The sequence below is a fragment of the Vigna unguiculata genome, chromosome 3 (genome assembly GCF_004118075.2).
Source record: "Vigna unguiculata cultivar IT97K-499-35 chromosome 3, ASM411807v1, whole genome shotgun sequence".
Classification (NCBI taxonomy): domain Eukaryota; kingdom Viridiplantae; phylum Streptophyta; class Magnoliopsida; order Fabales; family Fabaceae; genus Vigna; species Vigna unguiculata.
In genome coordinates, this window is record NC_040281.1 from 56,091,990 (window position 1) to 56,116,714 (window position 24,725).

At 31.2% G+C, this 24,725-nt stretch overlaps 1 protein-coding gene and 1 non-coding gene across 3 annotated transcripts; both read right to left on the reverse strand.

The window, feature by feature from the left end:
• Nucleotides 1–1,569: 1,569 nt before the first annotated feature.
• On the reverse strand, nt 1,570–1,641 carry TRNAD-GUC. Its single transcript has one exon. It is a non-coding gene; the product is annotated as a tRNA-Asp (tRNA).
• Nucleotides 1,642–6,563: 4,922 nt separating this feature from the next.
• On the reverse strand, nt 6,564–22,632 carry LOC114175738 (TBC1 domain family member 17). 2 transcript variants are annotated; one of them, XM_028060526.1, is made up of 15 exons: nt 22,383–22,632; nt 22,041–22,208; nt 21,906–21,957; nt 21,718–21,825; nt 18,801–18,885; nt 18,200–18,254; nt 17,479–17,868; nt 16,606–16,665; nt 13,803–13,901; nt 13,595–13,705; nt 12,503–12,574; nt 12,295–12,411; nt 11,541–11,690; nt 7,705–7,805; nt 6,564–6,998 (listed from the first exon to the last, which is right to left on the reverse strand). In XM_028060526.1, the coding sequence occupies exons 1-15, from the start codon at nt 22,443–22,445 to the stop codon at nt 6,674–6,676; spliced, it is 1,956 nt and encodes a 651-aa protein (XP_027916327.1). In that variant the 5' UTR covers nt 22,446–22,632; the 3' UTR covers nt 6,564–6,673. The 2 variants fall into 2 exon arrangements, with proteins under 2 accessions (XP_027916327.1, XP_027916325.1); XM_028060524.1 differs by having other exon boundaries at nt 17,458–17,868.
• Nucleotides 22,633–24,725: the final 2,093 nt, after the last annotated feature.

Genomic DNA, 24,725 nt, shown 5'->3' on the forward strand with positions numbered 1-24,725 from the left:
AAATTATGATAAATTAGGTATATTGATAAAGAATAAAAGAATATATTCATTTTTCTAGAAATGATTAAAGAAAACCAACTGGTAAAGATGAAAACAAAACAAACTCAACTTCTTTATATATACCAAAAACATGATACATATAATCCGATTGTTCAATTAGATGAGTTAGTTTTTTAAAGGGTAAAAAATATCACATGTAATAAAGAGTTTGATATTAATTCTCTAAAACTTTCTTAATTATGAGATTATTCAATAAGTAAAATAGATGAATTATAAGAGCTTATTTAAAATAGAGTCCATATCAAATACAAATTCAAAATTATAAATTTGTAGTATATTTGTTTGATTTTTCTAATGTTATTAGTCAAGATCCATAATTGTATATTACTTAAACAAGATTATTTTCATGTGAACAACATACTAGCTACTTAAAATTTGACAAAATTAATCAAAATATCAATTTCATTCCTAAACCACAAGTCAAATTTAATCAAAATCTAAAAATACCATAAAATTTAACAAAAGAGCTCATATATCAATATTAGATTCATACTTCAGCTAACACATTTATAACTATACAGAAACATTCTTTAAATAGAAATCTCAACTTAGTTAAGTTCCCAATGGAGAAACAATAATAACAACAAAAAATATCAGAATATGCAGTAAAAATAATTTCATCAAACTTACAAGAATAGATGAGAAGGAAGAAAAAAAATAAAAAAATGACAACAATAATCATAAAATAGAACACCAATATTTTTAATGTGAAAAATTCTCTGAATGTGATAGGTAAAAATTCACATACAGTACTATCAAGTAAATCAAGATCCACAAATATGAAATAGCGTAAAGAAAGAGGTGAGAAAGAATAAAAGAAGAAAAAAATAAAAAAAAGGTAAAAAGTAATAAAATTTTCTGTTTATGAAACACTAATCTGATCCAATTCCTGCAAGATTTCTAACTGTTTTGAGTGCAAGATAAAACAATCCAAAATAGTTTATTATTATAAAACACCACTAAAAAATTGTATTCGCACACCCCCTCAAATCAATATAACTACCACACTCCTTATAAATATAAACCCAATCTACATACATTTTATAAACACTGAGAAGAAGAGAAGTCTCATGTTGAAAAATTATTATTTTGATGCTTACTTCTCATGTTGCAATATATATATATATATATATATATATATATATATATATATATATATATATATATATATATATATATATATATTCCTTAACACCAAGTCTCTTGTTTTTCTTTTTTTTATTTTAGTGTTTGAGAAAAAAATAATTAAGAAAATAAATTATTTTTAAGAATTGGCTAAAACATTTATTTTAAAATTAAAACAAATTCATTGCTCAATGTAAATTTAAGTAGGAGAGTTTTTAATAATTAAATTTAATACAAGGGTATAATTGAAGTGGTCTTAAAAATTTAAATATGACAAATAAAAAAGTGGTAAAAGATTTTGTTTGATATATAAAAAGAATCAAAGAAGATGTAGAAAAATAAAATCAATGTAACCCTATAAAAGTAGAATGATTAACAAAAAAACGCCGTTGCCGGGGATCGAACCCGGGTCGTCCGCGTGACAGGCGGAAATACTCACCACTATACTACAACGACAGCATTTGATTACAATTATTATGTGAGTTAATTTATAGGCATATAATATACCTCAGATTTATGCAGATAAAAAAATATTACGATTACGACCACTTCAATACAATCACACTTATATAATTGAAACATATTTTTGGTTAAAGATAGGTTATAATCGATTATGAAGTTCCAAAATTAATTAATGTAACTTTGATTTATTTATTTTGGATGTCCCTTTTTAAAAGAAATAAAATAGTAATAATAATATCATATATTTATTTTTTTTTATTTTTCTTTAACAAAACAATTTTTACTTTACTTCGTATTTATTTATCTTTTCCATTTTCTTTATATACCATTTATTCTTTTTCTTTATTAAATAGAGACTAAAGTCCTTTCAATATTTTTACTTGTGTTGTCGATCAATAAAATTGAATCGATAATAGAGGCAATCGCCAATCAACGATTTGTAACTAGTTAAGGCTGAAATGTTAGTTTAGTTAAAGGAAGTCAATAAGAGACAGATAACATGAAAAAAAAAATATACGTAAATGATGTTTTAAAAATATTTGTTTTAAAAATATTTATGATGGACGAATATGTAACGAGTATTAGATATGATACGTATATGAGACAATTTATCTTATCTTAGAAAATATTAGATATGACACGTTTCTGATAATACAATACTTTACTTTATATTAAAAAATATATGATGATATCGTAATTTATTTTAAATTATATTAGAATTAAAAATTATTAATAAATATTATCTTAATTGAATACTTGAATTCAATATATAAACAAAATAAAAAATATATAAACTTAATATGTTACATTACTATGAATAATTAACCTATTGTGTTTTTTTAATTCTGGTTATACAGTGCTTTTTTAATTCTGGTTATACAAATATTTAATTTTATAATTTATACTTTTTAAACTATTGTAATATTTCATTAGTTGTTATTAATATTTTAAAATTAAATTCGTATCTTATTTGAAAATATTTTATTTATTCTAATAATTATTTAAAAAATTAATTTGAAGAAAAATTGAATGATAATTAAAATTTTTAAAAAATATTCAAATCTATTTTTATGCGAAGTCTTTAATATTAAATAAAGAAATGCTACAAAAGATAAAATAAAATATTTTTAATAAATTAAAGAAAACCTGATTAATAAATCAGAAGATAATATTTAAATATTTTTATCAAGCTGTTAATACTGGGTTGTTAATAATGTAAAAAAATTATAAAATAAAAATCTTTTAATAAAAAAATAATGAGCGGGTTATATTAGTGAAATACGTTATATTAATAAAATAATAAAAGGTCATGCAAAGAATTCCAAACATAAACATAAGCTAATTTCATTCGTGAAACAGGCACAGACGAGTTTTAAACTAATGACAATTTATCATGTGATATACGTTCAAGATACCTGTATATTTGGATACTGATATTTTGATATTATACTTTTTTTTTTCTATTATCCTTCTTCATTATCATTTCATCTTCTTCTAAAAATATAAAAATCAATTTTTATTAAGACTATTTTATCTTTGTAAGAGATGTCAAAACATGTCAAGGAATATTTTTCAAAAACATTAATTCAATTTTTCCGTGGTGTAAAATATGAGTTTAATAAGAAAATTTCCAAATAGATAAAAAATATAAAGTTTACTATAGAGTGTAAATGTTTTTCTTTTTATGAAATTTATTTTTCATAAAATATTTAGAAACAAGGATTTTTTTTATCAACATAAACAACTAGTTCTAGTGTGATGGTTACAAATATCAATAGGATGAGTAGGGTACGAATATTAATACTCTAATACTTTACTCGCTAGATAAATATCTATTTCATCCGTTCCATATCCGTGTGGGTATCTATTATGCAGGTACCCACATATTATTTTTACATCAACAGATATTTATGGGTGCCTATGGGTATTTACAATTTTTTAAAAATATTTAACAATGAATTTTAATTCTAAATTCAAATAAAATAAGATACATAACATTCATATATTCCATAACATTCGTAAATAGTGTTGAACGACTGTTTACAAAGAAATATATATTTTTTAAAATGAATTGATAAAAAATAACTTGTTCAAAATCAATATGTCAATATTTTAATCATATTTTCTATTTTTATTTTTAATTTAAATTAAAGTATAGTGAATATGGATATTCACGGGTACATATACTATGGTATTTGTACCTGCTCCCATTAATATGCAGGTATAAAAAATACTAGTACCCGTTACCTGCAGATATCTATTTACAATATTCATTTTCTACCGTTACAAATTTTATCCGCGAATACGACGTGTACAGATTCTTTTGACAATAAATTATATAGTTCAAAGGTATTGAAATCAGGATAAAAGTTGTCATTTAATACTATTTTGGATGATTTTTTTTTTTCGAGAGTTCGTAAAGGAGACATGTTGGTGATGTGATATTTAATATTTGATACGAAATTTCTATTAAATCGATAGTATTGCTAAATGAATTATACAGTCTTTAGCTGTGTTAAAAATGTGATAGTTAAAAACGTTTAAGTGAAATTATATGTGTATTTTACATATAGTTTTTACATGATTGTTAAAGGTATATGATGTTAGTGGAACTTGAAGATGATGTTAGTGAATCATTGAAGATGACTATGATCAAATATAGTTGGTTGATATTTTAGTGAATTTTAGTATGGTCCAGTTGTTAAAAACATATTTGACTTCTATGTGAATCCATAAATTTTACTCTAAACTATGGAATTGCTCAAGCAATGGTTCCCTTGCAATCAAAAGTTTATATGTTGCCTAGGACAACTCTTTCTTCTATAGGAGAAGTGTCGTTCAAGCAACTGTGATCCTTCAAACGAGGATCATGGTAGTGAAACATGGGTTATAGAATATTCGAGACCAACACACTCAAGCACTAAACAATGTGTTTTTTGTTGTAAAACTTACTGAAAGATATTTGACAAGACGTTGTGAAAGCGCTTCAAAGATTTCAAAGATTACAAAAGATGTCTTTTTTATTTATTATTTATTTTATCAACTTTTAATTTTTTTTAATAAATATACAAACAAACTCTAACGGACACGAACTTAAAACTAGTTTATTAATAAAATAATATATTGTCTTTAGGGATAATCAAATTATATAAATAAGATTTCAAAGTAAAAACTATTTAATAAATAATATTTCATTAACAAAATGTTATATTTATGTTGATATGATTTTAATATATATATATATATATATATATATATATATATTGATTTTAATTGAATATTTCTCTATAATCCTATAACTCGAATTATATATCATACCACCAAATTTAACTGTTTTTATTATAAGTATTATCTTATTTTAAACTAATAAAAAATACGTAACCTCGACCCTACGAAATGACCAACTATCATTCCGAGAAAGTTTATCTTAAGAATAAGGATACTTATGATTTTGGTCCAAAAAGATGTTGTTCCCATATGATTTACGAGATTTAGTGCGGCGTGATTACTCTACAGTTTTTATGCCTTTGGTTTAAATATATTTTTTTCTATTGATTTTCAATAAAAAATAATATTAATTTATCTTGGAAACATTGATACAATTTAATTTTTTTAATTTAAAAATAAAAAATGTATTCATTTTAATCAAATTTTGTTAATTTTATTTAATATCTGAAACATATATATTTTATGATAATTTTAGTTAAGATTAAAGTACAAAAATATCAAATATAAATAATTCAAAAGGTATGTTTAAAACATAAAAAAAATATAAACTTAACAAAATCAAATTAAAAGAATTAAATTCACAACATTTCTAAAGTTGAAAGACTAAATTTAGTTGAAAAGAATTAATTCTAATTTTTCTAAAAATTAAAGAGTAAAATTACATTTTAAAAGTATTTAAATATCATTTTATGGGTCTACGCTTTAGTTGTTTATTCTTAATTTATTATATTTTTTATTTTTCTTGAAACATCTTTAACAATAATTTGGAAAAACAGAGAAAAGTTGCGGTGTAGGAGTGGGACAAAGGGCCTCGTTTGATGGGGAGACAATCGTGTAAGGAAGTCGTACGAGCGACGTTTTAGCACGATGCATTGTATTCCTCCCGACCACCACTGGAACAAACCATAAAGATGTAGACCTCCAACATCAAAAGGAAAAACAACCAAAAAGACCTTCCAAACTTTCTCAAAGACATCAACAACTCATTTAACTTAAGTAATCATCGACTCAATTAACAAAGTTTCAAACTCACATTATAGACAACAGAAAGAAAACATAATTGGAAGAAATATCCAACTAAAAATGACACCTTAGACGTTTCGACAAATATTAATTACTGATTAAATTTTTCGACAAAGATTACTTATCGATAAAACTATCGGGAGATCATCCAATAACTTTTGTGCAGTAATTCTGAATGAATTCTACTTAGCCTATAAATATAGAATTCAATGATCCAGGTCAATTGCACTAACTCCGAAGAATAAATACAGCCCCGGCTTTGATCATGGATGGGTGTTCTTGCTCGTCCATCAGATATAGTTATATCTTTCTCTCGAATATTAATATACACACGCAAATCTAATATAAATAATCACTTTTTAATGTGAATTGTTTTTCTTGCATTTGACACGTGGTAAAAGAGAGAGAAAAATAATACTATGATTCCTATTTTTTTTTACTCTAATTATTTATTTTCTAACATGACTTAATGTGGACCATTTTTCTTTCAAAGTAAAAAACAGTGATACATTAATAACAGTCCACACTAAACTAAGTCAAGAAACAAAAGATGGAAATTAAAAAATAATGAGTTATGGTATCATTTTTCACGAGAGAAATGTATTCAACTCTTGGACCGCGATAAATAAATTGGGCAATTGATAAATGAACCAAAGGCAGGAATATAGCTAAAGAAATGCATTTAATATGCTAACATATTTGAAACGAATCAGGAAATACACAATGAGGTTGATATATTCAGGTATCATAAAAGGATTTATGGAAGTGAATTCATTTACAATACTTCATCTTGTAGAGCGTAAAAAGAACCATCATCTAGAGGCAACGACGGTGGGGTTCCAGGGGGTATACAAGCAGCACCGTTCTCACCAGCACATATACATAGAGCCTCCGCATCCCTCAGACTTGCATCAAGGTCGATGTGACCACTTAGCTCATTAATAAACTTCAACAGGGTGTCAAAGTCCATTTCCTCTCGAATTATTTTACCACGATACCGATTCAAGATTGCCACACACAAATACAGGTGCAGATGCTCAGACGGATAATGTGTCCATAAAACTTCCCACAACCGCATTGTTTTCTCGTACTCAAACTCCCTGAGATATCAATCAATATTCTTTAGTTGTCAAAGCATGTATATAAAATGCTTAAGGTAACTCTACACAAGGCTATACCAGCCAGCAAATTAGCAAACTGATAACAGTACCAAAACTTACATCAAGTTAATTTGTATATATTTTCCACGAGTAAAATCACCTACCATGTGATCTTTGAACTAAACTTATATAGGAACCCCAACATTCTCTGTAACTGTTGAGGAAACAACTATCAAGATAAAAAGAGACCAGACTTGGTGAACCTAAGAAATGTTGTTCATCATTGATAACACAATGAAACTATTGGTCACTCTAATCAGACAGGGTGGTGCTTCTTCTCTCTGTCTGGAATGCTCTCAAGAATATGGTATCCTTCTGACACATCTTAGAACTAAAACACGATAATTTCAAAGTGTAAGAGAGCATTGGACACAAAAAGAAAGCGGCACAAACTGAGATTAACTACTAGCTGCAACCGAAAGAGTAAATTTCAGAGGTATGTTTGATCTTTTGGATCTATCCAGAAAACTATTAGTTATAGTCAAACTGCCTTCGGTAGTGCTGATATATCCAATCTATTTTTAGAAGGTAAGTAGAAAATAACTAAACTTAAAACACAAACTCCGGACCATTAACATCATATGTAATACAATATGCACCAAAAGTTACTGAATGGTGACAAGCATAACAATTTAAGTAATCTAACCTTTTAAATTGAATCAAAATCCAGCGGAAGCAAAAGAAATAATTCAAGCAGTCACGTTGCTTAAAATAGTTATGCAATGGACTATCAAGCAGCTCCACCAACTGCAACAACGAATAAATGTATCAGTTCTGAATGCTAAAGCAACAGTAATAAATCTCAGTACCAAATTTCATATAAAGAGTGTAGAGACCAAGTTACTAAAAGATGCAGCAAATAAGGCGGGATGTGACTGCTAGATACACCATACCATCAAACACGGGCAGTAGAAAGCTCAAGTCAAAATACGATTGAATAAAATTCCTATTCTGCTATCTAGTTTCATGAAACGATATGAAGCAAATAAGTATTTTGGGTTTACAATTGCCAACACAATTACCAATAAAAACCTTGAAGAACCACCCCAACAAAAGCTAGTCATTTTAGACGAAAAGCCCCAGGAAATATAAACCCCACACAAAATCTCATTTCCAGTGTTGCATACCCCTTGCAATTAGATTCCTAATTTCCCAACATGCTTCGTGGCCCATGGGCCTGACACACCCACGCAGGCTAACTCTGCACTAACGACACTCATTTGCAATTGAGAGAAATGACAGTAAGCTTCGATATCCATTGATAAGAACTTTGGGGAAACCATAACAAAAAAACTTAATACTTGTAGTTAAGGCTTTATAAACCCTACACTAGAATATCAAATTTCAAATGTTGGACTCAAGTCCAGACCTTATAGTTGGATCGTAATATCACATGCCTAGAAACCTCAGTCCACTATAAGAACATTCTGTCAAAGGAATACAACAGAATTTGACCTTCACAATAAAGAAAATATTCACCTACAGTGTATTTAATGGAAAGACTTGAAAAGAAAGCACATATGGATACAAGTCATTTGGAGTCAAACAAATAATTAATGATGATATTAGAATATGTGATAGATTCCACAGATAAGTGATGTTATACAACCTAAGACCAGAGAGGAACAAGGTAAAGGTCTTGTCATGGACAAAATGAAGTACAACGTTTGATTATTGAGGATAGTCAAGGGCATGCAACTGATCTCAAAATACAAGAGGAACAATGTAGTAAAAAACAAAACGGTATACACTATTTCAACTAGGTGACGATTTTTGCATTAGTGACACCATTCTCTAATATGGTGAGTAAACACATGAAGTTTGATTAAGAACGCCCTGTAATTTGAGAGAAGACTGAAATTGGGAAAACATGTGTGCATTAATGTGCAAAATTTTGGTGGGTGGCCCGAATTGAGAAATAGTTCCATACAAAAATTTTGTAAATTAGAAAAAAAATATCAGAACGAGTTTTCATTGAAAAACCAAAGATCAATCTAAAAAGTCATGACTAAACGTGATAGGATAGTAATATTCTACGGTTGAATATACTTGACTAGGCCCCCAAATATTGAAGTGAACTAAAACAAAAAGGTGATGCAACACATTTATTGACTTGAGGACTATGTGAATGAACATTGTTTCCTAACTGGCATAACTCACAGTCTAACTAAGTGAACAGAGACTGGGAACTAAATAAGCAGCTTCTCTAAATTGGAATAACCAAGGCATTGATGAGCAAGATCTGCAAGGTACAACAGACAGAAGCAAACGATGCTGAAAGATGATACAATCCCATATACTTGTGTTTTGCCCAAGTCATCCATTTGACAAACCAATCTCTAAAAAGAACAAAATTATTCACAAGGGAGCAAGTTTGCAAATTGAAATGGCAACCAAGAACAAAGAAGACAATTTAAGTAAGATTATGAAAAGGGTAAGTTCATCAATGCAACAAGTTTTAATGAATCAATGCAAGAGTAACATAAGGCAAAGAAATTGATATCGATAATTGCAAGAAAAGAGACTGGCTACCGATCCTGTGATTGAAGGGACTAAAGTGATGGAATGCACCAAGTCAAGTATTCAAGATCCATGAGAGGACACACCGATAGAGTTGATGAACATTATTGGTGTTAGAATAATTACATCTATGTATTATCATTAAGTCTAGGTATAGGGGTAGAGTGTTGGGAACATCTTGTACCTATAGTTGTACCTAGTTCTGCACCTAGCGTCTAATGCAGTTCCTTAATCTTCCAAGGATTCTTGTATCAGTTTTTCATTATAACTAGAAGATTAAGAGAGGGGTCCTTTAAGCTGTTTGAATCTTAAAGTTGGTATCAAAGTTGGTTGATCCCACTCTGGTTTCTGTGTCTCCTTGTTTGTTGGCACTAGTCACCCCGTTCGCTGCTGTCCTCCAATATCTGCAACTGTCCACTGCAGTTCGACATTGTCCAATGTTGTCAGTCACTATTCACTGCCGATTTGTCACCATCCACCATTGGCCACCATCACAGTTTCTTCCGGTAACCACCAGATTTGGATCGCCACTCTGACCGACCAAATTTCGCCGGTCCCGAAGCCTAAAGCAATCTCATGCCCTGCCACGCACCATGTCTGTCTTCATTGATGCTCTGCGCGTGAAGCTTACATGCCACCTTCCTCTCATGGAGGAACTGCATCGCCTCGGTTGTGTTCACCGGCCCTTGACTTGGAACCATAATTTGACAGCCATCCCAAATGATGTAGTTGGCTGAACCAATGAGATTTTCACAAGGGATTATGGTGGTGAAAATCACAGCAGAGTTATCACTAGCAGCAAGAGATGCATTGTCAACAGAAGAAGCAATGAAAACGATGTCAAACTGCGGGTGTCAAGTAGTGTAAGGAGCTACTGCTGGTTCCGTGGTCATTGACCAGGAAGCAACGGTGGTTGGAGGGATGTGCTGGGGCAATGCAACTGTGACTATGATTGGAAGCCACAACGTTTGCAGTACTGTTTACCACAAAGAATATTAACTACGGAAAAAATAAAAAGGCAATACAGGGGATCCAACCCTAATCTAATACCATGTAGAATTATAGGAATTGTGCGAATTATGAGCATAAACACACTGATCTATTTCTAATCATGTACAATATAATAAAGGTAACAAAAAAAGAAAATCCTTAAATATTTGTTAAATATATTTTGTATCCCTATTTAGATTCAACCTAATCATATCTTCAACAATAATAATTGCAAAATGATGATAATTGAATAATAAAATGTGTAATTAAATCTCGAGATATCAATAAATAAAAAAATAACTCAAAATTATGTATTTACAAACATACTGTATTAAAATAATCAGGTGTTGCCTATTACATTACAACGTAGGTCTGTCCCTGGTTACTAATCTCTATGTATTTACAGATATAGAAGTTTGGGCAAGACTTTATGCATAAAGTCTAAATGTTCATGTACAAACGTTATTCAGATCTGAAAAAGCTTACCTCTGGTATCTAGGTTGGGGCCAAACTATGTAAACAATTACAACAGATCAAAACATAAGCAGAGTTGTTGTTTGATCCATGTAGCTGGTCTCATCTAGTAGGAAAAGGCTTTTGTTGTTATATTTCATTATTTTCATAAAAGTTAGGAATCACCATACGCTAGCTATATAGCACGTCGGAACCAGAACCAGAACCACCTTTTAACTACCAAAAAAAATATGAAAATCATAACAATACCCGTAATTTCTAATCTCTCGAGTCTACATTGAAATTATTTAAGATTACCACTGGAGGTGCTGATGCCTCGCATGATGAATTCATAATATAATTTGATTTATACACAACAGCCACCCTTTACCCCACTAAGTTGGGCAAGAGTGTAAAAAAAACATAGTAGTGTAAAGTTAACCAATACAAACACAACAGTCTAATAAATAACGACTAATGATGCAATGCTTGAATGATTTGTAAAGGGGAGAGAACAACCTTAGATAATGCAAAAAGTTGAGAGTGCATGCCGTTTTGATCCCGATTAAAATTGGGTCCAAGACGTTCCATTAGAGCAACAAAACACCAAAATGCCTCTGATTCATCATCCATTACAAACAATATTGGAGATAGAAGATCACTCATTCCCTGTAAAAACAGCATGTAAATCAGATTCCCTACCCATATGACATAATAATCCAATTTTTGAATTGGAGGAAGGAAGAAGACAGCATTTGGAAACAAAGATGCATGATGATTTGTGGTTTCAAAATATAATTGATTTAAGAAGATAGTAGCTATTAAGATGCACCTCCTTGCTGTAGTGAATACATACCATATTCTTTGTTAATCAAACAAGGGGAAGAAGGGGTAAGACAGAATATGAAAACAATAAAGAGGCCTAATGATTCAAGGTTTCAAAATATAATTGGTTCAAGAATATAATAGCCACAAAGATACTCCTCCTTGTTGTTGTATTGAATACATAACATATTATTTGTTTAATTTAACAAGAGGAGGAAAGGGGTAAGACAGCATATGAAAACTATAAGATGCATAACGATTCATGGTTTTCAAAATAGACATGGTTCAAGAAGATAATAGCCATTAAGATACCCGTCCCTGCTGTAGTGACTACATACATATTCTGTTTAAGGAAAAATGAGGACTCAACTTCCGAAAGAAAAAGATCAAAATTTTGGTAATCCAAATATATAATATTCAGAGCAATTAAAATGCACGGCATAGTTACCTGGCAATAACCAAGATCAAAGTTGTAAAATGAATAGGTCAACAGTATATCTCGTAGAATATTTACATTTGGATTATCATCCCCTTCATAGAAAGGGATCGATCTATCAGTTCTCACCTTCAAAAGTACAAGATAATTAAAACTGCATTAGCATCATTTATCTGTTCATTTATAGTCATTCAAATTTAAATCTGTTCCACTAGCTTACCACATCTTTCTCAATAAGCCCTTTCCTTTCCCTGAATTTTGTGAATCTTTTAGCCTGTGCTGAGGATATACTCTACAGAGAAAAAAAATTATAAAAATATATTTTGAACTTAGCTGACAGCATATAGAATTAAGCAGAAAAACAATATTACAAGAGATGACAAATACATTATTAGAATTCATAATTAGAGGAAAAACAATGTCACAACAAGGTCATCATATTTGAGTAACTGGTAGGGTTAGGGTATGTATGTAATCAATTATAAGCTCCATTTTTCATTATGGTTCCATGCAAAAAGTTCAACATGGGTAGCAGTAACCAAGGAACATTGGATCAAACATGGTTCCAGGGCAAAAAAATCTTTCACCTTATGCAAGCGCATGTACAACTGGTTTTGCTATGTACGATCGAAACCTAATTCATTTACAACCATATTTGATTTTATATCATACGTTGCATCAATATACTAAAGCTCATGGATGTTTAATTTACATATTTGGCAAACAAACTATAAAGTAAAGGTATTACAGACTATCTTGTGACATTGGGATCAAAAGTATTAAAAAGGAAACAGACCTCCGTACAATTAATTCCATCCACCTTATCATAAATGAACAATTTTCAAGTGATTAATATCAAAGCAGAAAGAGAAATACATCAACTAAAAAGAATGTACTAAAGCTCATGGATCATTGTTCCAGGGCAAAAAAAAATTTTTTGCCCTGAAATATTGGATCAAACATGGTTCCAGGGCAAAAAAATCTTTCACCTTATGCAAGCGCATGTACAACTGGTTTTGCTATGTCCGATCGAAACCTAATTCATTTACAACCATATTTGATTTTATATCATACGTTGCATCAATATACTAAAGCTCATGGATGTTTAATTTACATATTTGGCAAACAAACTATAAAGTAAAGGTATTGCAGACTATCTTGTGACATTGGGATCCAAAGTATTAAAAAGGAAACAGACCTCCGTACAATTAATTCCATCCACCTTATCATAAATGAACAATTTTCAAGTGATTAATATCAAAGCAGAAAGAGAAATACATCAACGAAAAAGAATGTAGGAGCTAATGAAAACCTGCCACTGGTTCTTTATGTTCTCATATTCCGACTTTTTAACAGACTTCTGGAATTCTCTCTCAGCATATGTTGATTCATATGGATAATATCCCAAAAGCAAACCCCAAACCTATAATTTATAAATAAGCTTTAGCCTATGAAGAACATGTATTAATCTCTAATCAAAATGCTTAGCCTAAAAATCATTACATACGTTATAAACCAACCTCATTTCGTAAGTCATGATCAAGTCCGCCGTAAAATACTCTTTTTCTCAAAGCTTCTGAATCTGTGACTCGCCCTTCAGAATCCAAGAAGATAATCCACTGCAGATGTTTGATCCCAATAATAATTAGCAAACAACTGAATACTTGGAGGATAAATCTTTTACACAATAACACAAACGTTTTCCCTCAACACTTGCAATCAGAATGGCAATAAGAAACGTGTATCACTTCAATAATTGCAGTATGAAAGTATTTCATTTAAGATTGCATGAAGGGGATCATCAAAACTAACATATAAGCTGTAACCCCATCTCCAGAATGCTCCTTTAGTGGCACAGTATGGTAAAAAAAATAATTGAAGGATATGTTTGAGATGGAGGTTTGGAAGGGAGAGAGAAGAAACAAAAATATTTCATTTCAAGTAAGAAATCAATGAAAGGGACAACTATCAAATCAAAAACGAAAATTTTACCCTCCAACACTTTTCCCTTCCAAATCATCCACCCAAATAGAGTCTTATCCATGATACCATCAACTTAATGGATTTTTCAGACAGAAAAAATTCTGATAGTAAAAATTTTGGCTTCCTCAGGTCGAAAAAACTAATACAAGAATGCAAACCACCCATGCACATGAATTAAAATGTGTCGAAGTTGCTTTCATTCCATTCCAAACTCTCCATTTCCAAGGATTAGAATCTCCCTCGTGATGCAGTTGATTTATTTTCCCTTCCAACACAGTAAAAATTAAGTTAACAAGATAAGCTACAAATAAACTCCTTGATGTTTCAGCCATTTTCAGTTTTCATGTAAAACGAATTTGTAACACAAATTCCTTGAAGTTCACGTGAGAATGAAAAATGTTAAATATATTAGTTATTATATCCCGTAAATCGGGTGGGAAGCAACAGCTTTCAAAAACAGAACGTAGGGTACCTTGTGAAGAAAATAAAAAAATATTAAAATTTGTTATATCAATATTTATTTTACTAACATGAATTAAGGATAAAATAAACATCAAAGAACATCATATCCAGCATCTGTGTGGGAGGGAGTAAAATCAAGAAAGCTAACTGAATGTTGCAAACAATTAAACTAAAACCATCACACTGACCATCTAACTTTTGGTCCAGTTTATTGCCATGAAAAAAAAATCCTTCTAGATTGCTAAGAACAACTGGATCAGAACATGAAGACAGATTCTTTATTGCCTGCACGTAAACTGAATTACCAGTTTTTACAAGACATGCGCCCAACGACAATGATCAACTATCATACCCCTACCCCTTCTTAACTCCACTCCCTTTTTATCATACCCATCCAATTAATAACCAACCACTTATAGGTAGCTTCTATCTGTTAGAATTATTCAGAGTTTTATCCTGTGTCCCTCCTATTTTCCCTACTTTAGACACTCTTGATACGAGGCCTCAGTAACCAATCAATCCCCCCTAAAAAACCCAACTTGTCCTCAACGTGCAATTCAATATCTAATGCTCACTCCCAACTAGTCCCACCATCTGTAGAACCTTCTGCATAATTAACACCTCCACGGTGGGTGCCATTCTCTCATAGTCTTCTCTACTGCTTATCTTGCAGACGTGGGTATGTCCAAACTTCTCATTAACCGTGAAACACTCCCCTTTTCTGACCTTTTCTCGTATTTCTGCTTCTAACAGTCTCTTGAAAGGCAGTACTCCTTAATACAAATCACTTTCAGATGCTAAAATTCCAGTCCCCATTGGATCTATTATTTGTAATGATCTGATAAGAACTAGCTCACTTCCTCCAAGATGGCCTCCTGTGCTCGCCACTGCAAAGTTCTATTTTTGAGCTTTGCTCATCCTCTCTGACAGTTTCTTGATTCATAAGGCTTCAACTCTGCTGCACGCATCTTATTCTTCACGTTATTCAAGAACATGTCCATCAGGTTCTACTCTTAAAAAACCTCCATTACCCCTAAATATCATTCAAATTGAGTGATAACCAGCTCACAGATCTGGCCTGTTCAGAGCTAACAGCAATTTAAAATGACTTCTCATCATAGTGGGATGGAATCTTTGAATGAAAACATTCTTGATCGGTTGCCAAGATGGGTTTGGCTTACAAGATTCCCTCCATTGGTACCATCATCCTAAGGCTTCTACCCCTAAAGCCACCATAAAAGCGTGCATCTTTTCCCCTTCTACCACTCCTCTCAATCTGAAATTCAGCTCGCTAACCCAACAACATGCGTCTTTCCCAACAAACAGGTATCTCCAACTTCCTCCATCTATCACATGACAGATTCCATGATGGTGGTCAGCATATGCTTTCTTGGGTCACTTCTTAGAGCTTGGGCAGAAGACCACCAAGAATTGACATGATTCCTCCGATTAGAGTTTTCAAGAATCACATAATGCATGACTTGACGATCTTTCAAGCAATACCTATAGCAAGTATTGCACAATTCATTTGTGGGATTCATTCAAACACTTCAAGTGAAACTTGTATAGCCAAGCTGAAGATATTGTAGTGATTTGCACAGTACTCATAAACCATGCATCCAACAATAACCAACTAACTGTTGTTAGCTAATAGTTATTTTGTTACAATTATTCAGGGGCTTATCCTCTGTTTCTCCGTAAAAGCCTTAGCTACCAATGAATTGCATCATTTGCAAAAGAAACAATAAGCAAAATTGCACGTTTACAATGGCCATCATGCAAAAGAGTATATGCAAGAGATGTCCTTATACATAATATGATGATATTAGCAGCCTGTATAAGAAATAATACCTATTATATCAAATATACATTTCATACCTCTGAAGAACCTAGAGGTGGTTGCCGTGGTTTTCCCCATACTAATGATAAATTTTCAAACTGCCAGAAGACAGACAAAAGACCATATAATTAATATTATACAGTGTAACAGGGAACAAGGGGAAATTACACTATAATTTTATACAAATTTAAGCAGAGTATCCAAAATCAAATAATTTTTTTACAAATATCAGCAATATTCTATATCAATAAAAAATAGACACTAAATATAATATTACCTCCATAAAATTCAGATTATTCATAAAAGTTATGGACAAGCAATTTTTTACAAATATAAGAAGTATGCCAAATCAATTTCATAACAGTAGACACTATGATATTACCTCCATAATTTCAGATTATTTAACACAGATTTACAGAAGCCAACTTAACACATGGACAAGGAAATTGACTTAACTGGTCATTTTTAATAAGTCAGTGTGACATTTAACAAACCCTAGCACCTTAAATATGAATGCAAAATAGTAAAAAAAAATTATTGTTTTATCCTTTTCTAATATTTGTGTCTTTCTTCAATGAAACACTTATTGAAGCCTGTTGCCTCAGCAAATTAAAACCCTTGTGTTTAATGAAATATCTTGAAAGTAGCCAATGAAACTATTAAAGTAACCCAGATCAGAAGCTTCGCAACGGCCTCCATCTCACATCAGATTTCATTACTCAATGCCACACTGTTCATTGGAAGTTAATTATGTTCAGGGTAGAAGATACCAACAAAGAAAGCACACCAAACATTTCTAATTAAAATAATTTTGGTGCCTAAAAAAAAACAAGTTTTCATGCAGATTGTAAACTAAAATGTACAGTTGCGATGCAAGAAAAATAGGTTACCTCCTGAGAATCCAAGGCAACCTCCTGAGAATCCAAGGCAACACAACTTTCATCAGAAGTCTTTTCCTCAGCGTGGGAAGACTTCCTAGGATGATCAAGATTATTCCGGATATGGGTCCTCCTCTCGCTGAATCCATTGCTATGGTTTTCCCCAAAAAGTTGTGATGTTGTCTCTCGGGCAAATTTTGTGACTAGCGAAAACTTCTCTAAAACATGAATAGAGAGGTCTCGAGCAGGATCTACTTTATGACTAGGTCTCCCAGGGAACTGAGTAGCACTAAAACTTCCATTATTGACATCATTATCAGCCCTTCCTTGGTTCTCATTCAGAACGGATTCATCAACAGACAGATTTGAAGGTCCACATGCAATGGGAACAGCTCTGGGCAGCTCCAAGGAAGACAAAGTCCTCTGGAAGTCATTGCAAATGTTTAGAAAAAATATAGCAACCCAATTTAAGTGGCTTGATATTTAATTATTATAAAAAAGGGCCTTCACAGACCTAAGGGAATTATAGACATAAGCACTTTCATTCATCTCATTTTTCAAGCAAGAACAACTATTTATTAACATTTGAACTGTGAGAATGAGAACAAAAGAGGAACAAGTTGCTTATGATCTTCTATCACTGATGTAAATTTTCCTTCTTTGCAAAATATTGCTCTCAATCCACAAAAGACAGTATGAATCTATGATCCAGCTGTAAAACCAAACAAAGTCAATTGAATTAAACCACTCATACCTGAAGTGTATTCTGAAAATCATTTACAAGGAATACATTGGCATCCTCTTCAGATCTACATTAGGCATAAGAATAAGATTATATGAAGAAATTTGCATGAAAACCTTGAATAAGAAATCATAGAAACGTGCTGCAAATATAATATCATTTTGTCTTGCAAATATAATATAAGAATAACGGCAGCATTAAAGAGTGATCTTGATGTGCACAAAGGAGGAAAAGGCTAGTGTAAATTTGTAAATTACAATTTACAAGTGTAGAAAATGCGCTTGATGATGATTCTCCATCATCTAAAAAATCATTGCACTTATTAGGATGTCATGAATGTGGCACATACCTCATCATTTGTTCATGACTAAAAATGGTTAACTCTTGCACATAATACATAATGATATCATATAAAAATAATTTTTCTGACAATTAAACACTGCCAAATTGCATGTTCACACATTGAAATAACAACATCATATAAATCCATAGAAACAAATGCAGGATCAACAACTAGCTACATAAGATTGGTTATGGCACTATTAATAATTACAAATGAAAAAAGAAAATTAAAAAAGAATAAATCAGTAGAGGCATGGCATATGAGGCTAACCTCACAAGAAGAACATGCTGCTTTATTGTAGCAAGAAATTCTTTGACTCCTCCACTATAAAAATAGAGTGGAGGATAAGCAAGTCCTGCAAAATTTTATCCAGACAAGATTGAATAGTAGAACACATCATATAATAAGGTATAGAGTGAGCCGGCAATTAAGTTCAACATGAGATAAATAAAAAGACAAGACAAAACAATTTAATCATACAAATGGAGCATACAGATCAATGGTAGAAATCACAGCTTGGTACTCAAATACTTGGAAAAGGTTCAAAGTTATTCAAATTTAGTTAATAGTAATTGGTGTTACAAGCATTGGTGCACCAACATTGGCAAAAACAACTCATGATAGTATAGAAAGCAACAATATACACCGACTGCTTAAAAAGCCAGCATAAAAAATGTACAGAGACTCGAAAAATCATCAAAAACAAAAACATGTACTTGTATTTTCTGACATATATTATTAAAAACAAACTCAATCTTAGAAAGTCGCATGAATCAGCTAACTATGAAAACAATAAAAATGATAGCAGGAGACGGAATGATTGCTATTTTAAACGCTATAATACAAATAAAATAATTTATACTACATATATAAATAAAAAAAAATCATAATAAACAATAAGTCACAATAATCACCATCAAACTGCGAGCAATACAAACATTGTAATGAGCCAAAAAAGTAAAAGATGATGATGAAATTAATGAAAAAGTCATAAGAAAGAAGGATAATAAGTACCCCTATAATGTCTGAAGGAATCAAGGTCAAAACAGATGTAACTGTCATGAATACTTTACCTCCCCAACAACCACAAACAATATTTCAAGGGTAAAAATGGAATTTTGAACCCTATACCATAGTAGGAAAGCATGCACTGTTTTGCCTTGTTTTGCCTTCTATCGGCATTATTGAGAACCACTCCCACTGCTCCTCTATTTCAATCCCATATTCAGCCGTTATGAATAAAAAGGAAAGATATGACATTTTTTATATGTTATTCAACATTTTTAAATACACTAAACTTTATTTTTCAACTATCATATTACAAGATTGATGAGTCCCTAACCCCTACCAAGGATGGAGGAAAGTGTTTAAGGAAAATAAGCATGGTTGGAGGGAGGTTTCTTCACCTTTCTTCTATTAGTTTGCTTAGTTTTTGCCTTAAATAAATTATAGACTCATGTTTGTGTCATGACTTTTGTAGATTTACTAGTGGCACCTCCCCTTTTAAGGTTGTCACCTTTTAGAGGAATGAAGGGCTTAGGAGGAGGCTAGACCAAGGGAATGTACTCACTACACCCTTAGTTTTGCTAAGAAGACACCCTTAGGAGTGGAGAAGAGAGCATCATGAAAGTGGAGAAGAGAGCATCTTGGAGTGGGGACCACTATGCAAAATTGAAGGAGAGAGAATGCACTTTTTGAAGATTTTGCAAATGAGAATTTTCACCTTCCCTCATTATTAGGCTTCTAGAAAGATACTTTGTGATTTTGTTGGAGTATCCCTCATCTTTGTATTATTGCTAGGAAGTCCCTCTCTTAGCTTATAAGAGGATCTTCTTCCCACTTGTAAAGAGTTGTTGAATGAAGAAGTAAAGTTATTATAGCCATTTTTTGTTGTGAGTTCTCTTTGAGAATGAGCCCATCCCTTGATCTTATCTTCAACTTTGGTTCAAGTGGAGGCAACCACCACTCATCTTGGGTTGGTCCATCCCCAAACTGTCATCCCACCTTTCCTATCATCTTCCATTCCCTTTCTTTTCCATCTTTTGTTTCTTCATTTCAAATTCCTTTATGTTCTTACGTTCATTGCTTCCAATCCTTTATGATTATGTCTTGTCATTTTGTTCATTTTATTTACTTATCTTGAATCAATATTCTCTTATTTCTCATTGAGTCTCTTAAAGTGAACATTCACATCTAGATAACCTTGTCATCTTAATGTCTAGTGGATCTTCTTGAGACTTTCTTATGCAACATAACACAAACATCTTGTCCTCTAAAAATAACAAGAATAACTCTTATCAAAGACTCTCGCAGCCCTACCTAAAATTTTCAAAAATTACTGACCCTACATCCATGCATCACAATAAATCACATTGAGATGCATTCATCTATGTTTGAAATAAAGCATTTACAGTTTATTAACCTTCCAAGTAGCTTTGCTGGTATTTAGCTGAGTTCCACATACCTATCTTAGGAAATTGTCATATTTTAAAGGTTCTCTTAAAAATAATAGTAGTTACATAGTATTTTTATAACCATTCTTATTATAAACTGATCAATCTGCTGAGTGAAAAATACTCTCAAGCACATTAAAAAAAAAAAATCTATCGTTTTCTCACATTCTATCACCAACTTTAAGGAACCTTCTATAAAATTTTCCAGTGCTATACAAGGCTAGACCAATTAGACAACACTTCAAATGTTTACAGATAGTTAGCTTTTTACTCAATCAGGCTGGAATGCTTAGACTAGGTTCCCTTCCGGTTTTTGTTAGGCATATAGAAGTCAGTTAATAACCAAGTTTGAGTTCTATGAAAGGGTATCCACTTATGCAGTGTCTGCAGATTAAAATCCAGATGAATTGTACACCAGCACATCAGTTATCTTACCAGAAAAGGGCAGAACACATGTAGAAATTTTAAGTCACCTACCCTACAAAAGAATTATTTATCATCCATCCAAGATATTGAACTTATGCCCAGAATAACTGGAATTAACACCCTGTAACCAATTTGATATTACATTATCAAACCATGTGTACCTCTTGATTCCATATAAGATATGGGTAAATACACCTAAAAGATAAACTACCTGGTTTATAGAAGGCCAGAAGAGTAATATAGAACAAAACAATCATTTAAAAAAAAAAAACATGTAAAACCCACCGTATTCATAAAGAGTAATTCACCTGATGATAGAACAACAATGATATATGGCCACGCAAGAGCAGGGGTGTGCCTCCGGATGGACCTGATTTCGGTGAAGGACACCGCCTTTATGGTATAGAGGTTTCTTTCTGAGCATGAAATGAAAAAAAAAATTAAACATATAGATCACGTTGCAAAGGGAAGGAAAGTCATACAGAATGTAAACTACCATCATCAGACAGCCTGGCCTCTGAGCTATGCCCTTTGTAAGGTATCCAAGTCTAGAAGCGGCAAGAAGACATTTGCATCAATTAATAATTATTAGTACAAGACCAAAAAAGAAACTAAAATGATTAATGATCACCATAAACAAAGACGAGCTTTGCTTAATCAATTTCAGTCTTCCACTGATTCTTTCAGAGGCAAACTGAGTCGGATGAATTGCGACATTTTCCTTCATAAATACAATTTCGGCACCTTCCCGAGGGGAGTTCTTGGTACTGTCACTCCGCAGCATCATGCTAGCAGATCCCTAATCCCAATCAATCCGAAAAGAAAAATGGTGAGTCAGTCAACTTTAAGGATAAAAGGCAGTGCATGAATGGAGTATTCAATTGAATCGCGGAAAACCCTGATTGAAACGCAAATTGATCGAAAAAAAAAAAGGTCACCAGAAATCGTGAAGTTAGAAGGGCGACGGTCTTACTTGTTGCTGCGACGCGGCGTAATCTGCGTCGTCCGATAAATCGTGAACCTCTGATTCTAACATGGAGGATTTCGCAGAGAACTAAAAGCTACAAGAACGAAAGAGAGAGATATCTTGGTGGCGAAGGAAAACCCGTCCGAGGAAATGTAGAGAATGGAGAGAACGTGATGATTGTTACTCGTCTCGTTTGTCTTCGACGCGGGTACGGAATCGCGAAAATGGTTTAAGTATCCGAGATAAACGGCTGGGACGGATCAATTTATTTTCAATTTAATAGTATGTTTATCTTTTGGGCCCACGGGCCCGGTGTTCTTGAACCTTCATTTATTCTCCTTTTTGCTATTCACCACCGCCTTGTGATCTTATTAAGAAACTTCTCTCATAATTTTAATTAGATTAAATTTACACTGTCCCTGTTTTCATTGTTTTTATTCGTTTTTATTTTTGTGTTTAATTAAATTTTTATTTTTGTTAAATTATGGTCAATTTGGTCTCTTTTAATAATGGTATTTAAATAGTTAATATTTTTGAATAATACATGCTACGTGTCAATTCCTGAATTTTTTTTAATTTTTTAAAATTTTAAAAAAATTATTCACATATCAAGTCATAATTATGTCACGTGTTATTTTTTTTGTTCAATTTAATACCTATATTCATTATTTTTGTTTAATTTAATCCAAATTTTGGTTAGAATGAATCAATTTTGCCCCTTTTAAATTAACAACAAATTTAATCTATAACAATATATAGACATGATTCTCTCTTTTGTGTTCTCCTTTCAAAATATCAATTTTACCTTTTAAAATATAATTATTTATTAATTTTTTGAAAATTGACGATTAATTTTACAAGTTTTTAATAAAATCGTTTATCTATGCTTCTTTTTCTTTTTTCTTTATTTATCAACGGTTACTCTCTCATCTTTTCTGATATATCTCACTTTATTTTTAATAAATATAATTTTATTTTATATATTAACTTAATAACATTACAATATCATTACCTACTAATATAATATTACGCATATTTAAAAAATGCATACACACAAACACAATAGCGTATGTATTTATGCTAGTATCTTTTATAAAAATTATACTAATATTTTTTTATAAAATTGACATTTTTATTAGTTATTTTTAAAATTCAATTATAAATTATTAAATTTAATTATAAATTGAATAAAATTCTTATATTTAATAAGAAAAGTAAACTAATATTTATAACAATTAAAAATATTTTATTTAACAATTGAATCTAAGAATTATATTTAATTTATAATTAAATTAAAATTTAATTTCTAATTGAATTTCAAAAATAATTAATAAAAATGTCAATTAAAAAACATATTAGTATAATTTTAATAAAAGTATTAAATTTGGTGTCAATTTTAAAAGGAAAAAATTGATTCATTTTTAAAAAAAAAAAATAGGACTAAATTGAATAAAAATAACGAATATAGATGGGAAGTTGCATATTACTTTTCGTACAATTTTCTAAAATTTACTAATCAATTTTTTTTTATCATCCAATGGGATGTACCCCTTATGTACCCCGAATTTGATTATAAGTTACAAAAAATAACACTTAATTCTTGCACTAAGTTTACTCGAATAAAAGATAGGTCCAACCAAATAGGCAAATAAGGTGGGCACAAAGCACAAATAAGTGGGAAGCTCAGTATTACTTTACGTACAATTTTTCAAAATTTACTAATCAATCTTTTTTTTATCATCCAATCAGTTGTACTTATGTACCCAAAATTTGATTAGAATTTACAAAAATTAAAACTTATTGCTTGCACTATGTGGTTAACTTGAAAAAAAAACTCAAATTAGATAAAATAAGTGGAGCATAATAAACAAATAAGTGGGGAGCTGCGTATAATTTTTTGTAAAATTCTTTAAAATTTATTAATCCATCTTTTTTTATCATCCAATAGGATATACCTCTTCTGTACCCCGAATTTGATTATAAGTTACAAAAATCAACTCTTATTGCTTGTACTAGGTAATTGGCTTAAAAAAAATCGGTCAAACTAGATAGGCAAATAAGTGGGGCATAATAAACAAATAAGTGGGAAGCTGCATATTACTTCTCATACAATTTTTTAAAATTTATTAATCATTTTTTTTTTATCATCCAATGGGATGTATCCCTTATGTACTCCGAATTTTATTATAAGTTACAAAAATCAATCCTTATTGCTTGTACAAAGTGGCTGACTTGAAGTAAAAAATAGGTCAAACCAGATAGGCAAATAAGTGGGTCCCTATTAACAAATAAGTGGCGAGCTGTATTATGTTACGTATAATTTTTAAAAATTTACTAATTAATCTTTTT